At 43.0% G+C, this 26,724-nt stretch overlaps 1 protein-coding gene across 7 annotated transcripts in view; it reads left to right on the top strand.

The window, feature by feature from the left end:
* STAMBP (STAM binding protein) overlaps positions 1-26,724 on the top strand; it is a 36,704-nt gene that overhangs the window by 2,608 nt on the left and 7,372 nt on the right. For 6 of the 7 annotated variants that reach the window (XM_031655273.1, XM_031655277.1, XM_031655278.1 and 3 more), the window contains 5 exons: positions 15,068-15,143; positions 15,422-15,517; positions 17,917-18,283; positions 20,214-20,338; positions 21,231-21,368. In XM_031655273.1, the coding sequence (XP_031511133.1) occupies positions 15,068-15,143; positions 15,422-15,517; positions 17,917-18,283; positions 20,214-20,338; positions 21,231-21,368 (802 nt within the window). Of the gene's footprint in view, positions 1-14,609; positions 14,785-15,067; positions 15,144-15,421; positions 15,518-17,916; positions 18,284-20,213; positions 20,339-21,230; positions 21,369-26,724 lie in introns of those variants that run through there. The other variant, XM_031655279.1, reaches the window with a different exon arrangement.

Raw genomic sequence — 26,724 nt, forward strand, 5'->3', positions numbered from 1 at the left:
TATCATAATCATGCAAATCATCAAATAATTAGTAACTGCCTACAGTTCGTGTGACTCATCATAATAAGACCTTTCCCTTGAGTTGTTTATCATCTTAGGGTAGGCAGCATAAGTAGAAGATTTCAGTACTATTAACAGCAAACAACTTCTAAAACTCCATTGACAATGAAATGATACGTAATTTAGAAAGGGAATAATGTTAAAGGTCTTATTTATCATTTCTAATCTTGGTCTTTCACAATACCAGAACTTTAAAAAAAATAATTACAATGTATTTGGTTCTTAGTAGCTCACAGTGTATTTCACCTGCATAATTTCATTGGATCTTCACAGTTCCGTATACATGGAATAGGGCACACTACCCTACATTCTACATATGAGGAAACAAACTCAGTGTTTGGTGATATGCTCATGTTTGAAGTGACAAAACCTTGGTTGTCTGACTCCTAATTCAGGATTTGTTCTACAACATAGGTCCTGTTCTTGTTTTCCATTTAGTAATGTTCTAGAGTCAGGGGTAGTCTTTTGAGATCATAGTCATGAGTCATACTGGCTATTTTTTGGTTTTTTATTTTACTACTGATTTTTGAGTAGGTAACATATATATAGTACAGAATTCAGAGGCACAAAAGAATAATTATAGTTAAAAAGTAAGTCTCGGCCAGGTGCAGTGGCTTTCGCCTGTAATCCCAGCACTTTGGGAGGCCGAGGCGGGCAGATCACCTGAGGTCAGGATTTCAAGACCAGCTTGGCCAACATGGCAAAACCCCATCTCTACTAAAAATACAAAAATTAGTCGGGCATGGTGGAATGTGTCTGTAATCCCAGCTACTTGGGAGGCTAAGGCAGGAGAATCGCTTGAAACCAAGAGGCAGAGGTTGTAGTGAGCCGAGATTGTGTCACTGCACTCCAGGACTCCAGACTAGATGGCAAAGCAAGATTCTGTTTCCAAAAAAAGAAAAAAAAAAAAGTGTCCCCACACACTCCTCTTTCCCCCCAAATCCTCGGTTCTCCTCCCTAGAGACAATCACTCTTAGTAGTTTCTTAGATATCTTCCAAGAGATGATACACACATACCAGTTTTATCACATTAAGTTTTTGATCACATACTCCTCTAAAGCAGGGCTTTTCAATTTTGGCCCTGTTGGCCTTTTGGACTAAATAATTCTTTGTGGTGGGAGCTGTTCTGTGTGTTACAGAATGTTTAGCAGCATCCCTGGTTTCTGCTCACTAGATGCCAGTATGCCCCCTCCCCACAGTGTGACAGCCAAAAATGTCACCAGACATTATCTGATGTTCTCCGAGGGGCAGAATCACCTCTGTTTGAGAACCAGTGCTCCAAACAAAAGTATGTGGAAGAGTGGACTGTGTAGGATTCATATTGTAATTGTAGAGTGGAGAAATGGGACTGCTATTGTCTTTTTTATTTAGAATTGTTGCCTGTGTTAGGAGGAGAAAACCTTAGACAAGTTAAATTTAACAGAGTTTAATCCAGTAGAAAAAGGTTCAGGGAACACTCAGGACCAAAAGTGGTGCAGAATGTTCCACCCCATAGTGGAGGTTGTGCAGGTTATATTTATAGTCAGAGAAAAGGAAATGAGATACAGAAATAGCCTGATTGGCTACAGTTCTTTGTTTGCCTTATTTGGTCATGTTTTGGCAGCCTTTAGCCTCCGATTGGCTGGAGGTTTCAGCTGCTATGATTGGCTGAGACTCAGCTATTTGTTATACTTGTAACCTAACTCTTACGTTAAGTTACAGTTTGTTTATACATTAAGTTAGGTTACAGTTCACTATCTTTGGAGGCAGCTTTAATTTAACACCTGTTTCCTTAAAGATCTGTAGTTCTTTAATGCCATTATGCCATGTCATGTGGCCTCAGTGTTGTTAAGGTTTCACAGAATTATAATTATATTTCTGCTTCTCTTTGCTATTAGGAGTTTTTCACTCCTAGGCACACGATTTATTTTCCTCAGCAGTTTTTTTTACTCTGTCCTCTTTATATACTCTACTACTGGTAGAAAGAATATTCTTATGTATTTCCTATAAGCTTGTAGATTGTTCTCTCAGAATGAAACCCAGGGGCACAATTCCTTTGGAGAAACACTAATTCAGAAAGTTCAGTAGGATCGTGGAATCACTCTACCAGGTATTTTCTGAAGTGCCTTCAGAATCCTTTTGCCCCACAATAGAAAGGGCTTTCAGGGCAAAGACCATATTCATTCAGTACATATGTATTGAATATACCTGCTATCTGCATGGCACTGCAGTAGGTCCTGGACAGCAGTGAGTAAAATGGCCCCTGTCCTTATTGGTGTTCCTTTATAGGTATAGGAGAAGACAATAAACAGCAAATAAATACTATTGACCCTTGAACAACACAGAGGTTAGCACCAATCCCCCATGCAATCAAAAATATACATAGTGCTGGGCACAGTGGCTCATGCCTGTAATCCCAGCACTTTGGGAGACCGAAGTGGATGGATCACTTGAGGTCAGGAGTTCAAGACCAACCTTGTCAACATGGTGAAACCCCATCTCCACTAAAAATACAAAAATTAGCCTGGTGTGGTGGTGGGTGCCTATAACCCCAGCTACTTGGGAGACTGAGGCAGGAGAATTGCTTGAGCTCAGGAAGTGGAGGTTGCAGTGAGCTGAGATCATGCCACTGCACTCCAGCCTGGGGACAGAGCAAGATCGTGTCTAAAAAAAAGAAAAAAAAAAAATATATATATATATGTATAATTTTTGACTCCCCAGAAACTTAACTACTAATAGCCTACTGTTGACTGGAAGCCTATTGATAACATAGTCAATTATCACATACTTTGTATATTGTATGTATTATGTATTATATTCTTACAGAAAAGTAAGCTTGAGAAAAGAAAATGTTAAGAAAATCATAAAGAATAGAAAATGTAGATACTATTTGTTAAGAGGAAGTGGATCATTATGAAGGTCTTCATCCTCGTCATCTTCATGTTGAGAAGGCTGAGGAAGAGGAGGGGTTAGTCTTGCTGTCTCAGGGGTGGCAGAGGCAGAAGGAAATCCATGTATAAATGGACCCACACCGTTGAAACCCATGTTGTCCAAAAGTCAGCTGTAGTCAAGAAATAAGGAAAACGCTATGAAGGCAATGAAAAGAGTACTGTGATAGAGGATAAGCAGGGGTTTATGACTAGAATAGTCAGGGTAAGGTCTGTCTGAGAAGACAAGATTTAAGCTGAGATTTGAGGGATGCAATAAAGTTGGTCATTCCAAGAGCGTAGGGCAGAGTATTAAAACACAGGTAACTATATGTTTAGAAGTGCTTAAGTGGGAAAGACCTTAGCATGTTCTGGGGATTGAAAGATCATTGTGTTAGGAGTATAGCCAGAGAAGAGGGAGGATGACTCCAGGTAATCCTGGAGAGGCAAGTGGGGCTGGATCATGCAGGACTTTATGTGCCATGGTAAGGAGTCTGTTTTTTATCTTAAGAGTAACAGCAAACCGGCCGGGCGCGGTGGCTCAAGCCTGTAATCCCAGCACTTTGGGAGGCCGAGACGGGCGGATCACGAGGTCAGGAGATCGAGACCATCCTGGCTAACACAGTGAAACCCCGTCTCTACTAAAAATACAAAAACTTAGCCGGGCGAAGTGGCGGGCGCCTGTAGTCCCAGCTACTCGGGAGGCTGAGGCAGGAGAATGGCGTAAACCCGGGAGGCGGAGCTTGCAGTGAGCTGAGATCCGGCCACTGCACTCCAGCCTGGGTGACAGAGCGAGACTCCGTCTCAAAAAAAAAAAAAAAGAGTAACAGCAAACCACTGAAAAGTTTTAAGTGGGATTCAGACCTAAATTTACTTATTGTTTTTTTAAAGAGATGAGGTCTCAGCCAGGCACGGTGGCTCACGCCTGTGATCTCAGCACTTTGGGAGGCCACCCAGGAGTTTGAGACGAGCCTGGCCAACATGGTGAAACCCCATCTCTGCTAAAAGTACAAAATTTAGCTGGGCGTGGTAGCCCACGTCTATAATCCCAGCTGCCCGGGAGGCTGAGGCAGGAGACTTGCATGAACCCGGGAGGCAGAGGTTTCAGTGAGTCGAGATCGCAACACTGCACTCCAGCGTGGGTGATAGAGCAAGACTCGGTCTCAAAAAAAAAAAAAAAAAGATGTCACTAATGTTGCCCATGCTGGTCTCAACCTCCTGAATGCAAGCGATCCTCCCTTCTCAGCCTCCCAAAGTGCTGGGATGACAGGTGTGAGCCTCCATGCCCAACCAATTTTTTTAAAGTATAAATTTTTGCTGTTGTGTGGTAAATGGTGGAGCAAGTGTTAAGAGAAGGCAGGGAGACTAGTTAGGAAATTCTTGTAGGCTGGTGGCTTGAAGTAGTGTGGCAACATGGAAAGAGACAGATGGATTTGGTATTTTGGAGGTCAAGTCCATAGGACTTACTGATCGCTTAGGGAAAAAGATACTGTGGAGGTTGATGTCATGTTTCTGCCTTGAACGACTTAAATGATGGGGTAGTCCATGTATTGAGATGGGAAAAGTGGGATCTAAAGAGGGCTGGGTAGCGGGGGGATTTAACCGTTCACGTTTGGGTTTTTTTTGACCTGTTAAAATTTGAAATGCCTGTGAGATATCCAAGTAGAGATGTCAAGGTCGAATGTACCAGTCTGAACTCAGAAGACTGAGGTCTGGGCTGGAAATACAGACAAGGGAGTCCTCAGCATACAGATGGTTCCGAAGTCATGAGAATGGCTGAGATTTTCTTTTTCTTTTTTTTTTTCCTCTGTAGAAATTCATTTTATTCTTATTCAGACTATTTTCAAAAGAAGCAGTGGTGCGCTGTTTTTCTTTTTTTTTTTTTTTTTGAGACAGAGTCTCGCTCTGTCGCCCAGGTTGGAGTGCAGTGGCGCGATCTCAGCTCACTGCAAGCTTCGCCTTCTGGGTTCACGCCATTCTCCTGCCTCAGCCTCCCGAGTAGCTGGGACTACAGGCGCCCACCACCTTGCCCGGCTAGTTTTTTTTTTTTGTATTTTTTAGTAGAGACAGGGTTTCACCGTGTTAGCCAGGATGGTCTCGATCTCCTGACCTCGTGATCCGCCCGTCTCGGCCTCCCAAAGTGCTGGGATTATAGGCTTGAGCCACCGCGCCCGGCCTGTTTTTCTAAAAATATGCCTTTATAAATTTATATATATATATTATAAAATCCATACATGTATTTATATGATTGCTACCTACAAAATCTACAAAATTACAGCACTGTGGTATGTACACATCTATAGGTACATTCTTTCCACGCATCCCTACTGTGCTTTGCCTGTGTGAAGGAGGAAGACTGAATCAGTTGTGAGCAGCTGAGGGCTGGCCTGTCCACGGAGTCACCGAATGGAGGCTTGGGTGGAGGAGGTGAGGTGACTGCCAAGGCAGGAGCAGCAGCTGTTGCAGGGCTCTCCTGCAGGCCAGCAGGCAGCATCTGGAGGCTCCCAGCAGCCTCCCCCACCCCTCCACCCCGTGGTGCCCGTGCTGCCCTAAAGGTGGGGTGGCTGACCACAGACCCCTCTGGTGCCATTCTGTGGCCTGGACTTGCTTGGCTGGGCCAAGAAGTTGTGTACGTGAGGGGTGGAGTAGGGAGCTGTGGGAAGAGGAGGAGACCCCGTCCAGCCCCAACCCTGAGCAGGGGAAAGGACTGGATGGCTAAAGCCTGCAGATGACTGGTGAGAACACTCCGCTTGGCCTGGCCCTGCTAAGGGGCAGGGACTGGAGGCGGGGAGGGAGAGCAGTGGCCACCCACTGGGGGACAGGGCCTTCTTCCTCCGTGGGGCTCAGAGGATGGCCTCAGCTGAGCTTGAGTAAGCCCCGGCTCTTAGGCCCTGCGGCCAGAGGCTTGGCCTCCTGCCAGCAGAGGTGCATGCACATGGCGGAGGGGCTGCCATCTCCCCTTTGACCTTTGGGCCAGGGGCTGGGGAAGAAATGGAGGCTTAGGCCTGGCCAGCTGCCCTGTAGGATTAGGTCCTCAGGGCTCAGGACTCCTGAGGCATGCAGAGAAGGACCTGAGAATAGCTGAGATTTTCTAGTGAAGGGGCTCTTAATCTGGGGTCCAGGAACCTCACAGAGATTCACTGATAGAATTCAGGGGATCTGTGAACCTGAATGGGAAAAACTTTTCTTATTTTTTCTAACCACTGACTGAAATTTAGCATTTTCTTCCATTTTGAATGTAGGCCTCAAAGTACTGTAGTAGTAATAATATTTGTAATTTTGTCACCAGTAGAAATCAAGATACTTTCATATTGCATTACAGTTGTTGCTGACATCTCAAAATAGCATCTAAACATCACTACTTCAGAATTACAGTACAGAATTATTAGACCTACAGCTAGATCCCATTATCAAATGCATTGATAAAGAACACATTAGGCCGGTTGCAGTGTCTCACGCTTGTAATCCCAGCACTTTGGGAGACCAAGGCAGGCGAATCACGAGGTCAGGAGATCGAGACCATCCTGGCTAACATGGTGAAAGCCCGTCTCTACTTTTTTTATGTTATATTATATTTTTGTATTTTAAAAATACAAAAAATTAGCCGGGCATGGTGCCGGATGTTTCTAGTCCCAGCTACTTGGGAGGCTGAGGCAGGAGAATAGTGTGAACCCGGGAGGTGGAGCTTGCAGTGAGCCGAGTTCGCGCCACTGCACTCCAGCCTGGGCAACAGAGCGAGAATGTCTAAAAAAAAAAAAAAAAAAAAGAACACAATACAAAGAATATATCACAATTTTTAAAATTTTTGAAAACTGCTTTTCAATAAAATTTGGGTATTTCTGGTAATCCTTTGTACTTTAAGTTATACCTTAAAAAATTCCTGAGAGGGTCCATGGAACATAAAACATTAAGAATCTTTCTTAATAAGACTATGGAATGAGAAGAGAAGGAGCCTAGGACTGAGCCCTGAGGTTAGTTAATGGAGGGAGAGTCAACAGGGGAGACTTTCTTTGAAGGAAGGTTCAAGAGGCAGGAGGAAATCCAAGAGAGAATGGTGTGGTGTCATGGGAGCCAGAAGAGGTTAGTGTTGAAAAAGGAGAGTAGCCATCTATGTCAGATGGGTGGAGACAGAAGATTGGCCTTTGGGTTTGGTAAGATGATGTCATGGGTGATGTTGGTAAGCAGTTTCGCTGGATGGATTACAGAGACCCTAATTAGAATGGGTAGAAAGGTGAATGGACAGTAAGAAAGTAGAGGCAAAGGGTATAGAGCTGAAGGTGGCAATTTTTTTTTCTATAAGGGACCAGAGAGTAAAAATTTTTGGTTTTGTAGGCTACTTGCTCTCTCTCTCACTACCTCTGCTTTATAGCATGAAAGTAGCCATAGACAACACAAATGAATGGATGTGACTGGTTCCAATGACACTTTATTTACAAGAACAGATGGTTAGCTGGATTTGGCACACCAGCTGTAGTTTGCCAACCCCTGGTGTAGACAACTCTTTGGAGAAGTTTGGATGGGAAGCAAAGTAGAAAAATGGGGAACTAGTTGAAGCGGGACAAGGAGCGTGTGAACGTGTGTATATATTTTAAGTTGTGAGATTTTAGAGCATGTTTTTGCTGATGGAAAAGGAGCCTATGGAGGAGCAGAGGCTGACGGTCCGGAAGAGAGCTTAGTTGTAGTAATAAACTCCTCAGAAGGCAAGAGGGGATAGGATTAAGAGTACATGGATGCCTAAGGAATTGTTTTTTATGTCACTTAGTGTTATTTTGAGTGACATGTTAGTGTTAACAGCAAGACTGATATGGGGAATTTGTCCCTGTCACTTATAGGACCATTTAAAATGATGAACTGCTAGGAGATTTTGGTGGGGATGAGATTTTGCAGCTCATTTACTTGGTTTGTGGGATTTAGGGTTTAATTTGGAATTTTGTTGTATTGGCTTTACTGAAGTAATTAATGTAGCTACCTTCACTTTTCTTGGAGATACCTTTAAAATCCTGGTTCTGATTCTGTGAACAGAAAATCACAGCAATTGCAAAGAAATTCTAGCTCAGTGATTCTCAGTCTGTTTTCTATTGTATTTTACTTAGTATTTTCCTATCAATAACAGTGGCTCAACTTTGGCAGTTACTACAACCAAGGAGAAAAGAGAGGGGAGTATACATCTACCTCACCACTCCTCTGCCTCCCCTACTACAGAGAATCATTGTTCTAGACCTTTTGTGGATACTTTCTTTACTTCAGGATTTTAAAAGGCATGTTTGTTCCTTTTCCTGGAGCAGTTCAGGCATCTTAATGATCTCAGGCATATTTCCCCCCTCAGTAGCTTCCCTAATGTAGGAATGCTTTGCCTTTTGCAGACCCCGGTATAGAAGAAAGAGTTCAGCATATTAAATCAGTACATATTTTCATGATGAGCACAGACAATAAACCAGGCAGTGGATTCTTTCACAGCTTTTTATGGTCATCAACTAGGCTGCCCAGAAGGGAGTGAGAGTATTCAGGCAATTCCTGTCTGCTATGTGAGCCTCTTGGAACATCAAACCTCTTGCTGAAAATGAACTGTCACCTGTGTTGAAGATGTTTGCTGGGTATGGGGTTTATAGACTGAAGAAGGTTTCATGTATGATCATGCTTACTGTGCTGAGTAACTTTTCAGACTGGAAGAATCAAGATGAGGATCCTTAATGCATCCATGTTAAAGAACTTTTGCTTGACTTTTTGAATTAGTTGTTTTTATACAAAATGAACACTTATTCATGATTTAAAATTTTTTTCAAACACTACAAGGGAGACATTAAAGTGAAAAGAGAAGTTTCATCTATCAGAGGTGGCCAATATTGTATTTCTGGCATGGATGAGATGTGATTAAGCTCTTGGGGCCCCCATATGTCCTTTTCCTTAAAGCATCAATGGGTTCATACCACGTATTCTGTTCTGCGACTTGCTTTCTTCACAGTAGTGTCTTCCATATCAGGACATACTGAGCCATCTCATTCTGCCTCAGGGCTATTCCATCTGCCTGGAACATGATTCCGGAACAGTCCCAGATTCATGGCTCACTCTTGTCTAGTCCTTACTCAGTTGCCTCCTTCTTGCTGATGACTTCCTTAGCTGCTCTATCTAAAATTTCAACCATTCCCCTATCACTTTCTATCCCCTTTCCTTATTAATGACTTTCCTAGCATACTTCTGTTTATTGTCTGTTCGCCCACTGTAATGTACACTCTATGGTGGGGAGGAATTTTTGACTGTGTTGTTCACTGCCATATCCCCAACGTTTAGAATAATCTGGACCCCATAGTAGATGCTCAGTAAATATTCACTGAATGAACGGGTGAATGATTACATTGTCTTCACATTTGAATGTGCATAATTTTTTTTTTTTTTTTTTGAGACGGAGTCTCACTCTGTCGCCCAGGCTGTAGTGCAGTGGCTCGATCTCAGCTCACTGCAAGCTCCGCCTCCCAGTTTACGCCATTCTCCTGCCTCAGCCTCCCGAGTAGCTGGGACTACAGGCGCCCGCCACCTCTCCTGGCTAGTATTTTGTATTTTTTTAGTAGAGACGGGGTTTCACCGTGTTAGCCAGGATGGTCTCAATCTCCTGACCTCGTGATCCGCCCGTCTCGGCCTCCCAAAGTGCTGGGATTACAGGCGTGAGCCACCGCACCCGGCCTGAATGTACGTTATTTTTTAAACAATCCCCTATTGATGGACATTTAGGTTTTTGGGTTTCTTTTTTTTTTTTTTTTTTTTTTTTTTTTTTTTTTTTTTTTTTTTTTTTCAGTTTTTTCTACCTTTTTGAACAATGCTGTATTGAATATTTTTATACATATATCTTTGTACTATTTTATAATGATCTCTAGGATAAATTCCTAGAGATAGAATTGTGAGTTTAAATGATATATACATTTTAAGTTGGATGCAGTGGCTTACGCCTGTAATCCCAGCATTTTGGGAGGCTGACGCAGGCACATCACCTGAGGTAAGGAGTTGGAGACCAGCCTGGTCAACATGGCGTGAAACCCCACCTCTACTAAACCTACAAAAATTAGCTGGGCAGGATAGCAGGTGCCTCTAATCCCAGCTACTCAGGAGGCTGAGGCAGGAGAATCACTTGAACCTGGCAGGTAGAGGTTGCAGTGAGCTGAGATTGCCCCACTGCACTCCAACCTGGGCGACAGAGCAAGACACTGTCCCCCAAAAAATTAAATAAATAAATAAATAAATAAATAATACAAATTAAAAATAAAGGATATACACATTTTAAATTTTGAATAATTAGCTTCCATTTTCCCTCTCTTAAGATAAAAGGTTATATTAATTTACAATCTTGCTAACACTATGTGGGGATCCCATTTCTCTATTCCAGGTATAATCAACCTTTAAGCCCCATTTCTCTATACCAGGTATAATCAACCTTTACGCCTTTGCCAATCCGATGGAGGAAAATAGTATCTTATCCTAATTTGAATTTCTTTAATTATGAGTGGATTCAGCATTATTTCATATATTCACCTTTTGTATTTACTTTTCTGCTTATGTCTTCTTTTTTCATTGTTTATTACGTCATTTTGCTTGTGTTTTTGCCATCATATCTTTGTTTACTTTGGTACATTTCCTCTCTCTAGGCTGCAACCAGATATAACCCCAGAGAACAGTATACATCTGGGCCACCGCTTTCTATCCCTAGAAAGTCTCTAGGGATAGAACTTTGAACCATGTCATGGAATCTAGTTTATAAGTTAAGAAAAAACTCCCAGACCTGTACATGATGCTAGTGTTAGCATCTTCATCTCTTATTCTTGCTCACATTTTTTGTTTATTTGTTAAAAAAAATCAAACCCATAGCAAATATTGACTGTGTACTAGATACTGTGTTTAGCATTTTATTATCTCTTTAAGTGTTACAGCAAGCCTGTCAGGGAGTACTAGTTTGTCTCCGTCTATACAATTTTATAGACAGGCCATGTCCAACCCTTTGAATTCGAGGACTTTTTTGCTTACCTATGGTGGCAGATATCACCTTTTTTTTTTTTTTTTTTTGAGACGGAGTCTTGCTGTGTCGCCCAGGCTGGAGTGCAGTGGCACGATCTCGGCTCACTGCAAGCTCCGCCTCCCGGGTTCACGCCATTCTCCTGCCTCAGCCTCCGAGTAGCTGGGACTACAGGCGCCCGCCACCACGCCCGGCTAGTTTTTTGTATTTTTAGTAGAGACGGGGTTTCACCATTTTAGCCAGGATGGTCTCGATCTCCTGACCTCGTGATCCACCTGCCTCGGCCTCCCAAAGTGCTGGGATTACAGGCTTGAGCCACCGCGCCCGGCCCTTTTTTTTTTTTTTTTTTTTTTTTTGAGACGGAGTCTCGCTCTGTCACCCAGGCTGGAGTGCAGTGGCCGGATCTCAGCTCACTGCAAGCTCCGCCTCCCGGGTTCACACCATTCTCCTGCCTCAGCCTCCCGAGTAGCTGGGACTACGTGCGCCCGCCACCTCGCCCGGCTAGTTTTTTGTATTTTTTAGTAGAGACAGGGTTTCACTGTGTTAGCCAGGATGGTCTCGATCTCCTGACCTCGTGATCCGCCTGTCTCGGCCTCCCAAAGTGCTGGGATTACAGGCTTGAGCCACCGTGCCCGGCCAATATCACCTTTTTTAAAGCTCGTTAGCTAGTTAGTGTTAGTGTATTTTATGTCTGGGCCAAGACAGTTCTTTCAGTGTGGCCCAGGGAAGCCAAAAGTTTGGACACCCCTGCAAATAACTGAGTAATGGTGAGATTAAGTGACTTGCCCAGCGTCATACAGTTAGTAAGTGGCAAAACTAGGATTTGAGCCCAGGCATAGTGGCTCCAGAGCCAGCCCTCCTAACCACTAAGTTCTTTTACCTCCAGTATGAGTAATGGATTATGTTGCCCATTGTCTGTTTCAGGAGACCTTTTTGCCTATCTGTCTCCATTCAGAAAACAACTGGCTACAGTTGTTGAAGCAAGGGAAAGCTATTCATGTACAGGTCTGGGAGGGGTTTTTTTGTTTGTTTGTTTTTTGTTTTACTTATAAACTAGATTCCATTACATGGTTCAAAGTCAAAGTAATATAGAAAGGTATTTGGTGAAAAGTTTCACGCCTACTCTTATCTGTTCTATTTCCCCTGCCCTCATTTCTGTATATACTTCCTGTTTCTTTATTTACTTACAAAGCAAAGTAAATAAATATGGCAGGTTGTCAAATAATGTCGTTTTGTCCAATGTCGTTTCGTTTTAATGTTGATGAGAAAAGAAAAATCCATTCCTGCCTGGGGCCACTGTCTGTGTGGAGTCTGCACATCCTCCCCATGTCTGTGTGGATTTTCTCTGGGTATTCAAGCTTCTTCCCATATCCCAAAGGTCTGCACATTAGGTGAACTGGCATGTCTGAATTGTCCCCAGTCTGAATGAGTGCAAGTGTATGTGTGAGTGTGCCCTGCGATGGGATGGCATCCTCTCCAGGGTTGGTTCCCGCCTTGGCCTTGAGCTGCTGGGATGGACTCTGGCCACCTGGGACTAAATAAGCAGATAAATCCTTTACGTACTTGTTTATATAAGTCCTTCTTAAATGTATGTATAGCTAACATTTATTTCAGTGTCTAATATTAGAAGTGTTTTGGTCTGTATTTAGAAGTCTGGTGTTTTTGTGATGAGGATAGGTCAAAGGAGCTTAACTCTTGTTTATGTCAATTAGTGCATGGTAAAGTTGGTTTTGTTATATGTCATTGTGCTTAAAGTCACAGTTTCCAAGAATCTAGCAACATTAAGGACTTACTGTGTATACATGCATACATGTACATATATGTAATGTTTATTCATCAAATATTTATTGAGTGCCTCTTTATACAAGGCACTGTGCTGACTTCCAAGGAGTATACAAAGAAGCAGGAAACATAGAAATCTCTGGCTTCAGGAAGCTCACAGTCTAGTTCTGTAATGAGAGTATAAGTGAACATAAAACATGGTGTTTGTATGACATAGTACTTTCTTAGCTGATTCAGGCCTCAATACAAAGCACATTCAGCCTGCTAAAGGTAGTAAATATTAATATGTATCTTGGCTTTTGGGGCTAAGGTGAGAGTTCTACTGAATTATCTATCAGTCTCTAAAATATAAGAAATTAATCTTATTTATTGTAATAGATTCTTCAGGACTTTATGGTTTGAACAAATGAATCTGTGTTTCTTTTAAATATAGACTTCAAGGAAACGGTTTTATATCTTTCTTTCATTTTTTTTTTTTTTTTATATAGAGACAGGATTTCCCTCTGTCACCCAGGCTGGAGTGCAGTGGTGTGATCAAAGCTCACTGTAAGCTCAGGCTTCTAGGATCGAGAGATCCTCCTGCCTCAGCCTCCCAAGCAGCTGGGACTACAGGTGCATACCATCACACCCAGCTAATTTTTGTGGGTTTTTTTTTATGTTTTGTTTTGTTTATATATATATAAATTTAAAAATATAGATAGAGACAAGGTCTCACTCTGTTACCCAGGCTGGTCTTGGACTCCTGGGCTCAAGCAGTCTTCCTGCCTCAGTCTCCCAAAGTGCTGGGATTACAGGCATGAGCCACCACACCCAGCCTGTTTTATATCTTCTTCATGAATCCAAAAGGAAGCTTTTTAAAGAACTATTTTTATTTTAGAGTCCATCCCTGCCTTGAAGAGCCTTATCAAGTTGGATCAAAATGAAACTTCACACCTGTAATCCCAGCACTCTGGGAGGCCAAGGTGGGCGGATCATGAGGTCAGGAGATCGAGACCATCTTGGCTAACACGGTGAAACCCCATCTCTACTAAAAATACAAAAAATCAGTCAGGTGTGGTGGCGGGCGCCTGTAGTCCCAGCTACTTGGGAGGCTGAGGCAGGAGAATGGCATGAACCCGGGAGGCGGAGCTTGCAGTGAGCTGAGATCCCGCCACTGCACTCCAGCCTGGGCGACAGAGCGAGACTCCGTCTCAAAAAAAAAAAAAAAAAAAAAAAAAAGAACTAAAGGATGAGGACTTATAGTTTGTTTTGGTGGGGGTCATCTTTTTTCCTTATTGAGGCTTCCTCTTCCAATTACTCCTGCCCCATGGGCAGTAAGTAGAAAAGAGTTTATCCCAACTACAATATAATATTTTAGAGCTATCGACAAGCTACCTTCAATTTATTTTTTTTTAAATCTCAGTTTCTGCGTATTATAACTTAATTCTGTTAAAAGACATCTTTGTTCAGAACCCCTCCAGTATTTCTAGACATTCCAGAAACCATATGGAAGAAGTATGGTGTAGTAGTTAAAAGAATAGACTTTGGAGCAAGCCTGCTCATGTTGAAATTCTGAATCTGCTACTTTCTTTCTGTGACAAGTTACTGGACTTTTATTTATTTTCACTGCCCCTAAGTAGATGTCTTAAATGTTAGAGATTTGTGAATTGATTCAGTTTATTCTCCCCACTGAGCTTTAGAGCCAAGGACAAGAACCAAAAGATGAAATCTAGCATCTTTATATTTATCTAAGCACTTTTCATCAAAGACAATACATACTAACATGTAATATGCACATACTATGTGCATGGAACACATGCACTAAGTATTTCCATGCATTTTATATGATGCAAAGTAATATTCTTCTTTGAAGGAACATGAATCCCAAAGGAAAAAAGCCAAAGTTAAAGGTTACGTAAGAACTAGAAGTAGTAAGGAAACATGGTTTTCTCTTCCTGCCCATGGCTGCCAAACTCTTCTCTGAAGACTGCTTTGTGACAGAAGCCCTTTCCTTTGAAAGCCTGTCACGTCACAAGAAAAAGATCTCTTTCTTTGGAGGTACATTTGTGGGCACATGAAAGGCTTTTACAAATTTTTTTGGCCATCCTTTTCATTGTGGGAATCTGGTGCTTGCTGCCTAGTTTGAGAGTAGAGGAAAAGACTCTGGCTTTTTAGGGGGGATAGAGATGGGAAGGGAGCATGGCCCAGCTGGGTGTGCTAGCTGCACTTCTGGAACCTTTCATTTCATGTAAGGGCTTCAGGATAAGGGGGTTGCATAGGTTTAGGGTCTTATGGACATTTGGACCATTTGTTTCATAATCATTTTTAACTGTTTCCTTAGGCTCTTTATTGAGAAACTACCAAAGCATCGAGATTACAAATCTGCTGTCATTCCTGAAAAGAAAGACACAGTAAAGGTGGGTCTTGACTATCATTGTTGCCCATCTAAAAGCTTCAGAGCAGTACAGACTGACTGCAAGATAAAAGTAGTAGTCTCTGCATCTGAGTATCAGATCCTACAATAGGAAATAAGGCCATTTCACCAGAACAGTTCTGAAGTAGCAGGTATGGTACAGTAGGGGGTATTTTAAATCATTTTGGGAAATGTTGCAATCACCAACTTGACTTAAGTCTTCTTTTGGATTCTCTAATTTTCTGGTATTGTTCTAATTCTGTTTTCTGTTTGGTGTCTCAGAAATTAAAGGAGATTGCATTTCCCAAAGCAGAAGAGCTGAAGGCAGAACTGTTAAAACGATATACCAAAGAATATACAGAATATAATGAAGAAAAGGTCAGTATATAACAGCCAAGAAGAAAATTATTTTGCTTTTTTAGGCTGTGCCCTGGGATTGTAATATGACATTTCAGTATATCCTGTGCTTTTAATGTGCTGTTTCACCTTTTTTGGGCAAAGACCAGAAACTCAAAAAAGTAGACCACCACCAGTGGTTAGGCTCAGGATTGTAACACAGATATAGCCTATTTGTTGAAGAGAGTGACTTGAGGGACCGAAAATCTGTTGCCTACCTGCTGTATCTAGAGTGAGAATCTTAAGAACGATGAACATTCTCTCCATAACATAGGTTTTTAGATCAGACAATTTGAGGGTTTGATTAACATTTGGTTATACCTGAGGCTATTTATAAGAATTGACTTTTCAAGCTTTTTTTTTTTTTTTTTTTTTGAGACAATCTCACTCTGTCACCTAGGCTGGAGTGCAGTGGCACGATCTCAGCTCACTGCAAACTCTGCCTCCCCAGTTTAAGTAATTCTCCTACCTCAGCCTCCCAAGTGACTGGGACTGCAGGCATCTGCCACCACACCTGGCTGATTTTTGTATTTTTAGTAGAGATGAGGTTTCACCATATTGGCCAGGCTGGTCTCAAACTTCTGACCTCAAGTGATCTGCCTGCCTCGGCCTTCCAAAGTGCTGGGATTACAGGCATGAACCGCTGCACCCAGCCATTTCAAGCTATTTTCAAATGACCTTTTTGGGAAGAGTCAGTTAAAACATGTGGAGAAACTCCTAGGGTGCTGTCAGTGGCCAGCTGTGAATACATACTGCAGCCACTCACAGGCTGTTGTGTAGCTGTCTGCTGGTCTCTATTCTGGACTCTGATGTTGAAAATCAGCAGAGGGATGAACAGCTATGAGGTATATATTTTTTTTTGAGGCGGAGTCGCTCTGTCGCCCAGGCTGGAGTGCAGTGGCGCGACCTCCACTCACTGCAAGCTCTGCCGCCTCCCAGGTTCACGCCATTCTCCTGCCTCAGCCTCCTGAGTAGCTGGGACTACAAGCGCCCGCCACCATGCCCGACTAATTTTTTTTGTATTTTTAGTAGAGACGGGGTTTCACCGTGTTCGCCAGGATGGTCTCGATCTCCTGACCTCGTGATCCACCTGTCTCGGCCTCCCAAAGTGCTGGGATTACAGGCGTGAGCCACCAAGCCCGGCCTGAGGTATATATTTCTAAAGCACCAAATGAGTGTAAGCTTTAAGGAGGAGGTTATTACTTAGCATTTCTTTTCTTTTTTTTTTTAAATCAAAGTGCCACTCAAGTATTTCTTATTAGCTTAAAATGTCACTCTGTGTTGAACAAATACATAAAAACCATAAAAATTTCAGAGGCTTCATTTTGGGTTAAAATTCAGTAGAAGGCCAGGTGTGGTCGCTCATGTCTGTAATCCTAGCACTTTGGGAAGCTGAGGTGGGTGATTGCTTGAGTGCAGGAGTTCGAGACCAGCCTGGGCAACATGGTGAAACCCCCTCTCTACAAAAAATACAAAAATTAGTGTGGTGGCACGCACCTCTGGTTTCAGCTATTGGAGAGACTGAGATGGGAGGATCACCTAAGCCCAGGGAGATTGAGGCTGCAGTGAGCCATGATTAGCTACTACAGTCCCGTCTGGGTGACAGAGTGAGACTCTCTTTCTAAAAAAAAAAAAAAAAAAAAATTCAGTAGAGATCCCCAAAATAGCAGGTATAAGTTTGGTTCTGGTTCTATTTTATAGCCTTGCTTGAAATATAGAATATATACATGACACAGAGAGAATGAAACTGTGATACAGGTTAGGAGAACACAGACAATAAGTTGCATCAAGATTTCAGGCCAGACATTGTGGCTCACGCCTGGAATCCCAGCACTTCAGGAGGCCAAGGTGGGCAGATTATTTGAGCCCATTAGTTCAAGACTAGCCTGGGCAACATGGCGAAATCCTGTCTCTACAAAAAATACAAAAATTAGCCAGGTGTAGTGGTGCACGCCTGTGGTCCCACCTGCTCAGGAGGCTGAAGTGGGAGGATCGCTTGAGCCTGGGAGGTCGAGGCTGCAGTGAGCTGTGATCATGCCATTGCACTTCAGCCTGGGAAACAGAGTGAGACCCTGTCTCAAAAAAAAAAAGAAAAAGATATCAGTGAAGAGGAAAGTGCATTAGGTAGAATCATTGCCAGGAGGATATTGAGAGGATTGGGATTTTAATTGTCCTTGGAGATAGGTACAGTGGCCGGATAGAAAGGGGTGGTGACTAACTCCATAGGTATAAAGATACTGAGGAAAGCATGAAACCTGTGTTAGGTAATCAGGCCAGAGCAGAAGTACATTTTGGAAATCTCTGTGCTAAAAAGCCTTGTTCTCCTGAAGTGTGAAGTCACTGAGGTGTGAACTGTTAGCCTAAATTTTCTCTCTTTGTAGAAGAAGGAAGCAGAGGAATTGGCCCGAAACATGGCCATCCAGCAAGAGCTGGAAAAGGAAAAACAGAGGGTAGCACAACAGAAGCAGCAGCAATTGGAACAGGAACAGTTCCATGCCTTCGAGGAGATGATCCGGAACCAGGAGCTAGAAAAAGAGCGACTGAAAATTGTACAGGAGTTTGGGAAGGTGGACCCTGGCCTAGGTGGCCCGCTAGTGCCTGACTTGGAGAAGCCCTCCTTAGATGTGTTCCCCACCTCACCTGTCTCATCCACACAGCCTTCAGACTGTCACACAACTGTAAGGCCAGCTAAGCCACCTGTGGTGGACAGGTCCTTGAAACCTGGAGCACTAAGCAACTCAGAAAGTAGTAAGTGCATTTGCTGATGTCCTCTTCTTTCTCAGTTGCAGCCAAACAGTATCATTCTGATGGGGTCAACCTAAGATTACCTTCCTGATCCCACTCATTAAGCTTTGGTCACAGAAACCCATCTGATAAGTATTGCTGTACTGTGTCCTAATACACTGGCTCTATTATAAAAGTGGCCTTTGCTGAAACCTAGTCTGGTCGATTTTCTGAAGAGCTTAATATTATTCTTGAAAGTCAGACTATCAACTTTTTAGTTGAAAGGAAAGGAATTTGCCAAACCTAATTCATAATCCTCAGATAACATCATCAGACTGCTGTGTGACTGTGTCTCCTGCTCTGACTTTGTTACCTCTCTAGCAATTCAGATCTTGCTGTTGAATACGCAAAAGCAGAACATCTTTTGCCCCCCCACCTTTTTTTTTAAATATGAAAATACAGCTGTGAGAGACACTTCCTAACTTTAGCTTGCTGGCTGTCTCACGGAGTTTCTCCATGGTGTTCGGAAACTGGGTCCATTCTTGGCATTTTTTATGATCTGCTTTGTTCATGCCTTTTTGGGGGGACTACACTGTATTTTTTATTTTGTTGTGGTTTGGCATTTTAACTTCTTCCAAAAGGCTAAGTTCAGAAGTAAATAACTGCCCAGATTGTTTTCCATTCTCAAGAATTCACACTAGTGTATTTCTTTTAAAGTCATACTCTGATATTATCTGAGATAAAGATTTAAAATTAAAAGTTCAGACGAATGGGCAGTGTCTTAGTCCATTTTGTGCTGCTATAACAGAATACTTGAGGCTGGGTAATTTATAATGAACACGGCCGGGCGCGGTGGCTCAAGCCTGTAATCCCAGCACTTTGGGAGGCCGAGACGGGCGGATCACGAGGTCAGGAGATCGAGACCATCCTGGCTAACATGGTGAAACCCCGTCTCTATTAAGAAATACAAAAAACTAGCCGGGCGAGGTGGCGGGCGTCTGTAGTCCCAGCTACTCGGGAGGCTGAGGCCGGAGAATGGCGTGAACCCGGGAGGCGGAGCTTGCAGTGAGCTGAGATCCGGCCACTGCACTCCAGCCCGGGCGACAGAGCGAGACTCCGTCTCAAAAAAAAAAAAAAAAAAAAAAAAAAAAATTTATAATGAACACAAATTTATTTGGTTCATAGTTCTGGAGAGTAGGAAGTCCAAGATCCAGGGGCCTGGCAGGGGCCTTTTTGCTGCGTCATCCCACGACAGAAAGGTGGAAGGGCAAACAAAGATCCCTCATAGCCTCATCGCCTCTTAAAGATCCCACCTCTCAATAATTTTGCATTAGGAATTAAGTTTCCATGACATGAACTTTGGGAGACACAGGCAAACCACAGCAAGGAGGTTATTTTTTTAATTCTTTGTATTAGATTCTGACAGAAAATTCCTGAATGTTTAAAGAACTTGTCTCTTTTTTCCCTACTAAATTTTATTTTTTACTTTTATTTTTTAAGTTTTTGTGGGTACATAGTAGGTGGGTATATTTATAGGGTACATGAGATGTTTTGGTACAGGCATGCAATATGAAATAAGCACATCATGGAGAATGGGGTATCCATCCCCTCAAGCATTTATCCTTTGAGTTACAAACAATCCAATTACATTCTTAAGGTTATTTTTAAGAAAACTTTTCTTAAGTTAGTAGTTTGCCCTTTTCTTAACTTGAATAATTAAAGCCTACTATTTTCTCTTCTTGAAGTAATGTGCTCCTTAAAGCTGTGGCCCAAGATTGGAGAAGAGACTTTACAACCCTTGTTTTGGTGCGGTTAGAATGAGATCCCCACTCACTGCCTGAAGCTGGGGGGATCCCAGTGGCTTAATGTTGCTCTCCCAGGGCTGCCAGGTGTGAGGACTACTTGAGGAGGTGGGGCTCAGTGATCTCAGACTTTTCTCCTTTCTCCATTACAGTTCCTACAATCGATGGATTGCGCCATGTCGTGGTGCCCGGGCGACTGTGCCCACAGTTTCTCCAGTTAGCCAGTGCCAATACTGCCCGGGGAGTGGAGACATGTGGAATTCTCTGTGGAAAACTGGTAAAAAAAACCAAACTCTTCTCTGAACCGAAACTGTTTCTTCCCCTCTTGGCATCCTGTGACTCCCAGAGAAAATATCCGGGGTCAGTTACTCTTTGTACCAATCCCTCCACTGAAGGAACCGTGGATTGCATAATTTCATGTCACGTTGAATTTGGTGACCCTGTATTGATTGATTGAATTGAAGTGATTATTTTAATGCTATTAGTAAGAAATACCTAATTTTAAACTTGGTAGTAAGATCCAGTCATTATCTACATATCAGTTTTTTTAGTACCTACTTTATGGTAGGACCTGGGAATATGAAATATGTAAAGCACATAGTATGTGTCCACAAAAAGTGCCCAGTCACTTTGGGGAGAAGGCAGACATGCACTAAAGTCTAACCATCATGCTAAAAAGTATGTACAGTGTAAGTATTGAGAATTTTGAGGAAGGAAAGGTCACTGAATGGAGGCACTTAAAGAACCCATTACTGCTGAATGAATAAATAAATGAAGTGGAGTAAATGTAAGCTGAGGCTTATGGGATGAGATGGACTTAAGGAAACAGTGACAGGAAAACGACTTTAGACCTGAGCAAGGGAAGATAAATGGTACTCTACTCAGAGCTTCTGAGCAGACCAGTTTGGCACAGCAAGAAATTCCCTCAGGGCTGTGATGTTTGCCCAGGCTGCAGAGTTCTAGGTTGGTCTCTGCATCGGTTGCTGTACAGAGCACCCCAGGCAATGTGCATGAGCAGCCAAGGTTGTGAACCACTGAGTGGCAGGACTTCTGCTGTGTGGGAAGGGCTTTCACTCGTATAGATGCTTACGTTTCCACTTTTGGGATGGAGTGGAGCAGGGTTACATGAGCGCCAGAGAATTGTGACCAGCTGTTTTCTCCTTTGGCAGATGAGGAATGAATTTACCATTACTCATGTTCTCATCCCCAAGCAAAGTGCTGGGTCTGATTACTGCAACACAGAGAACGAAGAAGAACTTTTCCTCATACAGGATCAGCAGGGCCTCATCACACTGGGCTGGATTCATGTAAGCAATTCTGAGCTCTCTTAGAGTTAGTCTCCGCCTCTCCTGTGGTGGTATAAACACACTGCGTCTTTCTTTGAACAAAGTCAATTATATCCAGATTATTTATTGTTTTTCTCTCTTTTGGATGCGGTCCTTAGCATACTTGACTATTGTACTTCAATGTTGTTTTCTTCCCACTTAGGGCTTTTAATTTTTTTAACTTTTTATTTATTTTTTAGTAAAAATAAACTGTTTTCCCTAAAGTTCTAGTTACCCTCTGAGTGTGACTGGTGATGGGATGCTGGCCTAGAATACATGTGGACATTGACCATAGAGACTATGCCTACTGTATACAGATGATGTTCCTTAAAGGTATATAACTCAAAATATTTTAAATGAGCCAAGGAGGTTAATTCAGGTGCTTGCATTTGGTCATTTGGTCTTTCTTAAAGCATCTTTATATAAACAAGAAGGGCTATAAATACACATGATTTTCAAGTGTCTGCATATCTTGTGCAGCCTTCTGGTAATGTTCAGGTAAAATATGATGCCTTCCCTAAAGATTATTTTTATATTTTTCTTTCTATTCCTTTTTAAGCCCTCACTCTCATAACCCAAGCTGCATTTTATGTTGTATGACAGAGTTGCAAATAAATTGGCTTATTCTTGGATTACACATACTTGTATGCCAGAATTTGGGAAAGACTGACCTGTGAGGCAGTCCCGTGTGCCGTCCGTCCTTTCTTCTGTTCTATTACATTCATGTTGGTGATTTGCCTGTTATTGTGTATCCCCACCACACCCCCATTGTAGTAGATGGGGGAGAGAAAACTTGTTCCTTATCTGCCAGGGGATACAAATTTGAGTAAGGTATGATTTTAGCCTCATGAAAGATTAAATAAATAGACAATTAATAACTTCACCTGGGGCAGAATGTGCTAAGGGTTTCAAGAGGTGCCAGGAAGGCACTGTGAAATTCAGAGGAAGGAGGTACCATGCCTGATAGGGTTTAGTAGAATATTGGCAAGCTGGACCTAGGGCAAATTCCTTATGGAGCAGACAAGTAGAGAAGAGGCAGACTCTGTTCCTGGAGCATTGTGGGGACCAGTTTGCTGAGATTTGTGATTCATATCAGGAAACAATGGTAGACATGTATTTTTGTTTTTTGTTTTTTTTGAGACAGTTTCACTCTTGTCACCCAGGCTGGAGTGCAATGGCAAGATGTTGGCTCACTGCAACCTCCGCCTCCCGGATTCAAGCAATTCTCCTACCTCAGCCTCCCAAGTAGCTGGGACTACAAGCGCCCGCCACCATGCCCAGCTAATTTTTGTATTTTTGGTGGAGATGGGGTTTCACCATGTTGGCCAGACTGGTCTTGAACTCCTGATCTCAGGTGATCCACCCGCCTCGCTTCCCAAAGTTCTGGGATTACAGGCATGAGCCACTGCGCCCGGCTAGATATGTTTTAATGCAGTACATTGGAGCCGTGTTCTGGAGGGTCTGGGGTGGACAGGCAGAATGGTTCCACTTTTTAGTAAGTGGAGAATTCTTAAAGGTTTTTGAGCAGAACAATGATATGATTAAAGCCATACTTTAGAAAATTTAACGTAAGTACAGTTTTAAGGTAGGTTGTGGCAAGGAGATGATTTAAGAGGTTAGTGTGCTGATAAAAATCTAATAATGATGAGATCTAGGGTGATGCCATTGTGTTTGAGAAGGAGGAGATGAGTGTAGGATTTCAGAGGATTTGAGAAATGAGTAATAGAGAATGATGACTCAGAGTCAATGGTGACTTAGAGGTTTGGGGCCTTGCAGTGAACATCTCGTAAGCAAAAGTAGGGGATCCAGGAGAAGGATTTGATTTGAAAGTGGGGTTCAGTTCTGAGCAAGTTGAATTTCAGGTACTGGTGAGATATCAAATCATTGGAGGTAGTTATCAGCCAGTTGGCAATGTAGGGCTAGAACTTGGGAGCAAAGTCAAAGCAGGAGAGAGGGCTCTGGGAATCCACTATGTAGTGCTGATCTTGGAAGCCCTGGAAGGGGGAGAAGAGTCTAGAGCAAGAAAAGGTTCACTGGCAACTTGGGGGACAGGCCACCTAAGGGAACATAGAATGTAGTTAGCAATGAAGCAAAGAGATGTATGAAAGAGGTGAGGGTAGTGTTAAGGGACAGAAGCCATAGCAGGAGGAAGGTGTTTGTTTTTTGTTTTTTGTTTTTTTTTGAGACAGAGTCTCACACTGTCGCCTAGGTTGGGGTGCAATGGCGAGATCTTGGCTCACTGCAACCTCCGCCTCCCAGGTTCAAGTGATTCTCCTGCCTCAGCCTTCTGAGAAGCTGTGATTACGGGCAGCCGCCACCATGCCTGGCTAATTTTTTTTTTTTGTATTTTTAGTGGAGACTGGATTTCACTATGTTGGCCAGGCTGGTCTCAAAATCCTGACCTTGGGATCCACCCACCTCGGCCTCCCAAAGTGCTGGGATTACAGGCATGAGCCACCACGCCCAGCCGAGAAAGGCTTTAAGAAAGAATTTCCGGATGTTAACCATGTCACATGCAGCGGAGAGCTCCAGAATGGTGAAGACTTTGATCGGCCTGGATTTAATCAAATTATTGAGGACCTCGATTTAGTGTGTTTTAGGCATTAATGGGAGTAGACTGTAAGAGTTTAATAAGTCATAGGGATTAAAGTTGTGGAGACAATGAAGTGTACACTACCATTTTGAGCAACTTAGCTCTAGAGGAAAGGAGAAAGATGGGATGGTGGTTTAAGGAGAAGCTGGGTTGAGAGAATGTTTGGTTGATTGTTCAGAGTGAAAGGCTTGAACGTGTTTTGTTTTGATTTTGTTTTTCAAAAGCTTTGTATTTTGAAATATAACACATATATATAAGAAAGCACACAGAAACTAATTATATACTTTAGGCCGGGCGCGGTGGCTCACGCCTGTAATCCCAGCACTTTGGGAGGCCAAGGCAGGCGGATCACGAGGTCAGGAGTTCGAAACCAGCCTGGCCAACATAGTGAAACCCTGTCTCTACTAAGAACACAAAATTAGCCGGGCATGGTGGCACATGCCTGTAGTCCCAGCTACTCAAGAGGCTGTGGCAGGAGAATCGCTTGAACCCCGGAGGCGGAGGTTATAGTGAGCCAAGATCACGCCACTGCACTCCAGCCTGGGCAACAGAGCGAGACTTGGTCTTGGGAAAGAAAGAAACTAAATGTACACTTTAACAAATCATTAAGCAAATATCTATGTACATACACTACCTAGGTCAGGAAACAGAACGCTGTCAGGAGCATGCATGCCCTAAGGGAGGGAAGTCCTCTCTCCCTTGCTTTGTTTATAATTTCACCACTTCAGTGTGTATCTCTAAACACTATAGTGTACTTTTGCCTGGCTTTTACCTTTTTGTAAATGGAATTATACCATATGTATATTTGTGTCTTGCTGCTTTTGCTCAACATTTTGACGGTTTATCCACATTCTAGTGTGTAGTTTTCTGAACATGTTCTTATGCCCAATGAGCCAACAATAGAGATGGAAAAGGGCAGGAGAATCAAGGTAATGTGATGATAAGGAAGGACCGAATCAGAAGCACAAAGAGGGAGTCATCTCACAGGGGGAAAAACATCCATTCCTCCAAGACAGGATTGAATGAACAGAAATGAAGATACAGAGAGATTTTTGAAATGATATCTGGAGGAGTTGAGGAAACACATTTTAGACAATCTTGACCTCAATAAAGTTGGAGTCTAGGTCTGCTGTTGAGCAAGAGGGAGACCAAGGAGGATTTAGAAACTGGAGGAGATGGGGGAAAGGTTAGAATCATTCTGTACAGACTTCAGGTAGAACTTAGCTACAAATGAATAAAAGCGTTTTAAGTATCAGTGAGGGCCCAGCTGGGAACAGATTTAGAGCCTGAATTGATAGTAGTTCAGCTTATTTATTTATTTATTTATTTATTTTGAGATGAGGTCTCACTGTGTTGTTTATGTTGGAGTACAGTGGCTATTCACAGGCACAATCATACTGCACTACAGCCTTGAACTCCTGGGCCCAAGTGATCCTCCTGCCTCAGCCTCCTGAGTAGCTAGGACTACAAGCAAACACCACCATGCCCAGCTAGTTCAGCTTTTTTTCCTCCATAACATTTCTGCACCATTCCTTCCTAATTCGGGATTAAAAACAAACAGGCTGAGGTGGTGGCTCACACCTGTAATCACAGCACTTTGGGAGGCCAAGGTGGGAAGATCTCTTGAGCCCAGGAGTTCAAGACCAGCCTGGGCAACATAGCAAGACATCATCTCTATAAATTTAAAAAAATTATGCATTTGTGGTGGCACACGCCTGTGGTCCCAGCTACTTGGGAGGCTGAGGCAGGAAGATTGCTTGAGACTGGAGGTCAAGGCTGCAGTGAGAGCTGTGATCACGCCACTGCACTCCAGCCTGGGCAACAGAGTGAAAACCCTGTCTCAAAAACAAACGAAAAGCAGACCGTAAGATTTATTCAGATCTTGAAATTGGCCAGAGGAAAATGCAAAAGATCAGTTCTTCCTTCTTAACCTTGTCAACTATAAATCAGCTTCCCAGGTCAAAAACTTTGTATGGTCATGGATTGATCACCAACTGTTGTCAGACCTCCAGCCCAGAACTCAAGGCACTCCTCGTCATGTCTCAGCCCCATCTGAGCCATTTCCCTCTAGGGAAAATTTCCCATCCAGGCACCCAGGCTGCCTTCAGCATTCACCCTCCTTGCTCATTTCTGCTCCTTCGGCATATTGTTTTCTCTTTGTGAAAGTGCCTTCCTCTATCCCCAGCAGCATGGGCACAGTGAACATAGTGAACTTTCATTCAAGAAACTTGACTGTGAAAGGAAGGAGAGAGAGAAGGTACAATAGTTAGAGAGGAGCAGGGGATCACGGCAAAGTTTTTTGATTCCGTTTAATAGTTGTTTACTGAGTCCGTGCTTATGTCTCTTTATTATCTTTCTGGCTACCCACATTTACTCCCAGTTAGAATCCTGGGCTCTAACCATGGGATGGAAGGTGGTGTTGGCACAGGCCACTGCTCCTTAGCAGCCTAAAGGATTATATTCTCATCAGGTAGAAACTTTGTGGTCACTGAAGTCCTTACATGTCCCGTGAAGACTTGTGTGTGGATTTGCTGCCCGCACTCAGCTAACACGTTCCCGTCCTGAAGGCTTCTTTCACAGTGAGCTCATCACAGCACCCCGTGGAATGGTGCTTCTCAGATGAGGCTGCACATAAGAATCACTTAGCTTTCAAGAAAAGTGTTCCCTCATGATGGTTCTTTCCAGGGATGGGGTGCAGGAGTCTGGGCTTTTGTCAAGCTCCGCAGGAGATTTGTTTTTTTGGAC

The sequence above is a fragment of the Papio anubis genome, chromosome 14 (assembly GCF_008728515.1).
Source record: "Papio anubis isolate 15944 chromosome 14, Panubis1.0, whole genome shotgun sequence".
In the NCBI taxonomy this organism is placed as follows: domain Eukaryota; kingdom Metazoa; phylum Chordata; class Mammalia; order Primates; family Cercopithecidae; genus Papio; species Papio anubis.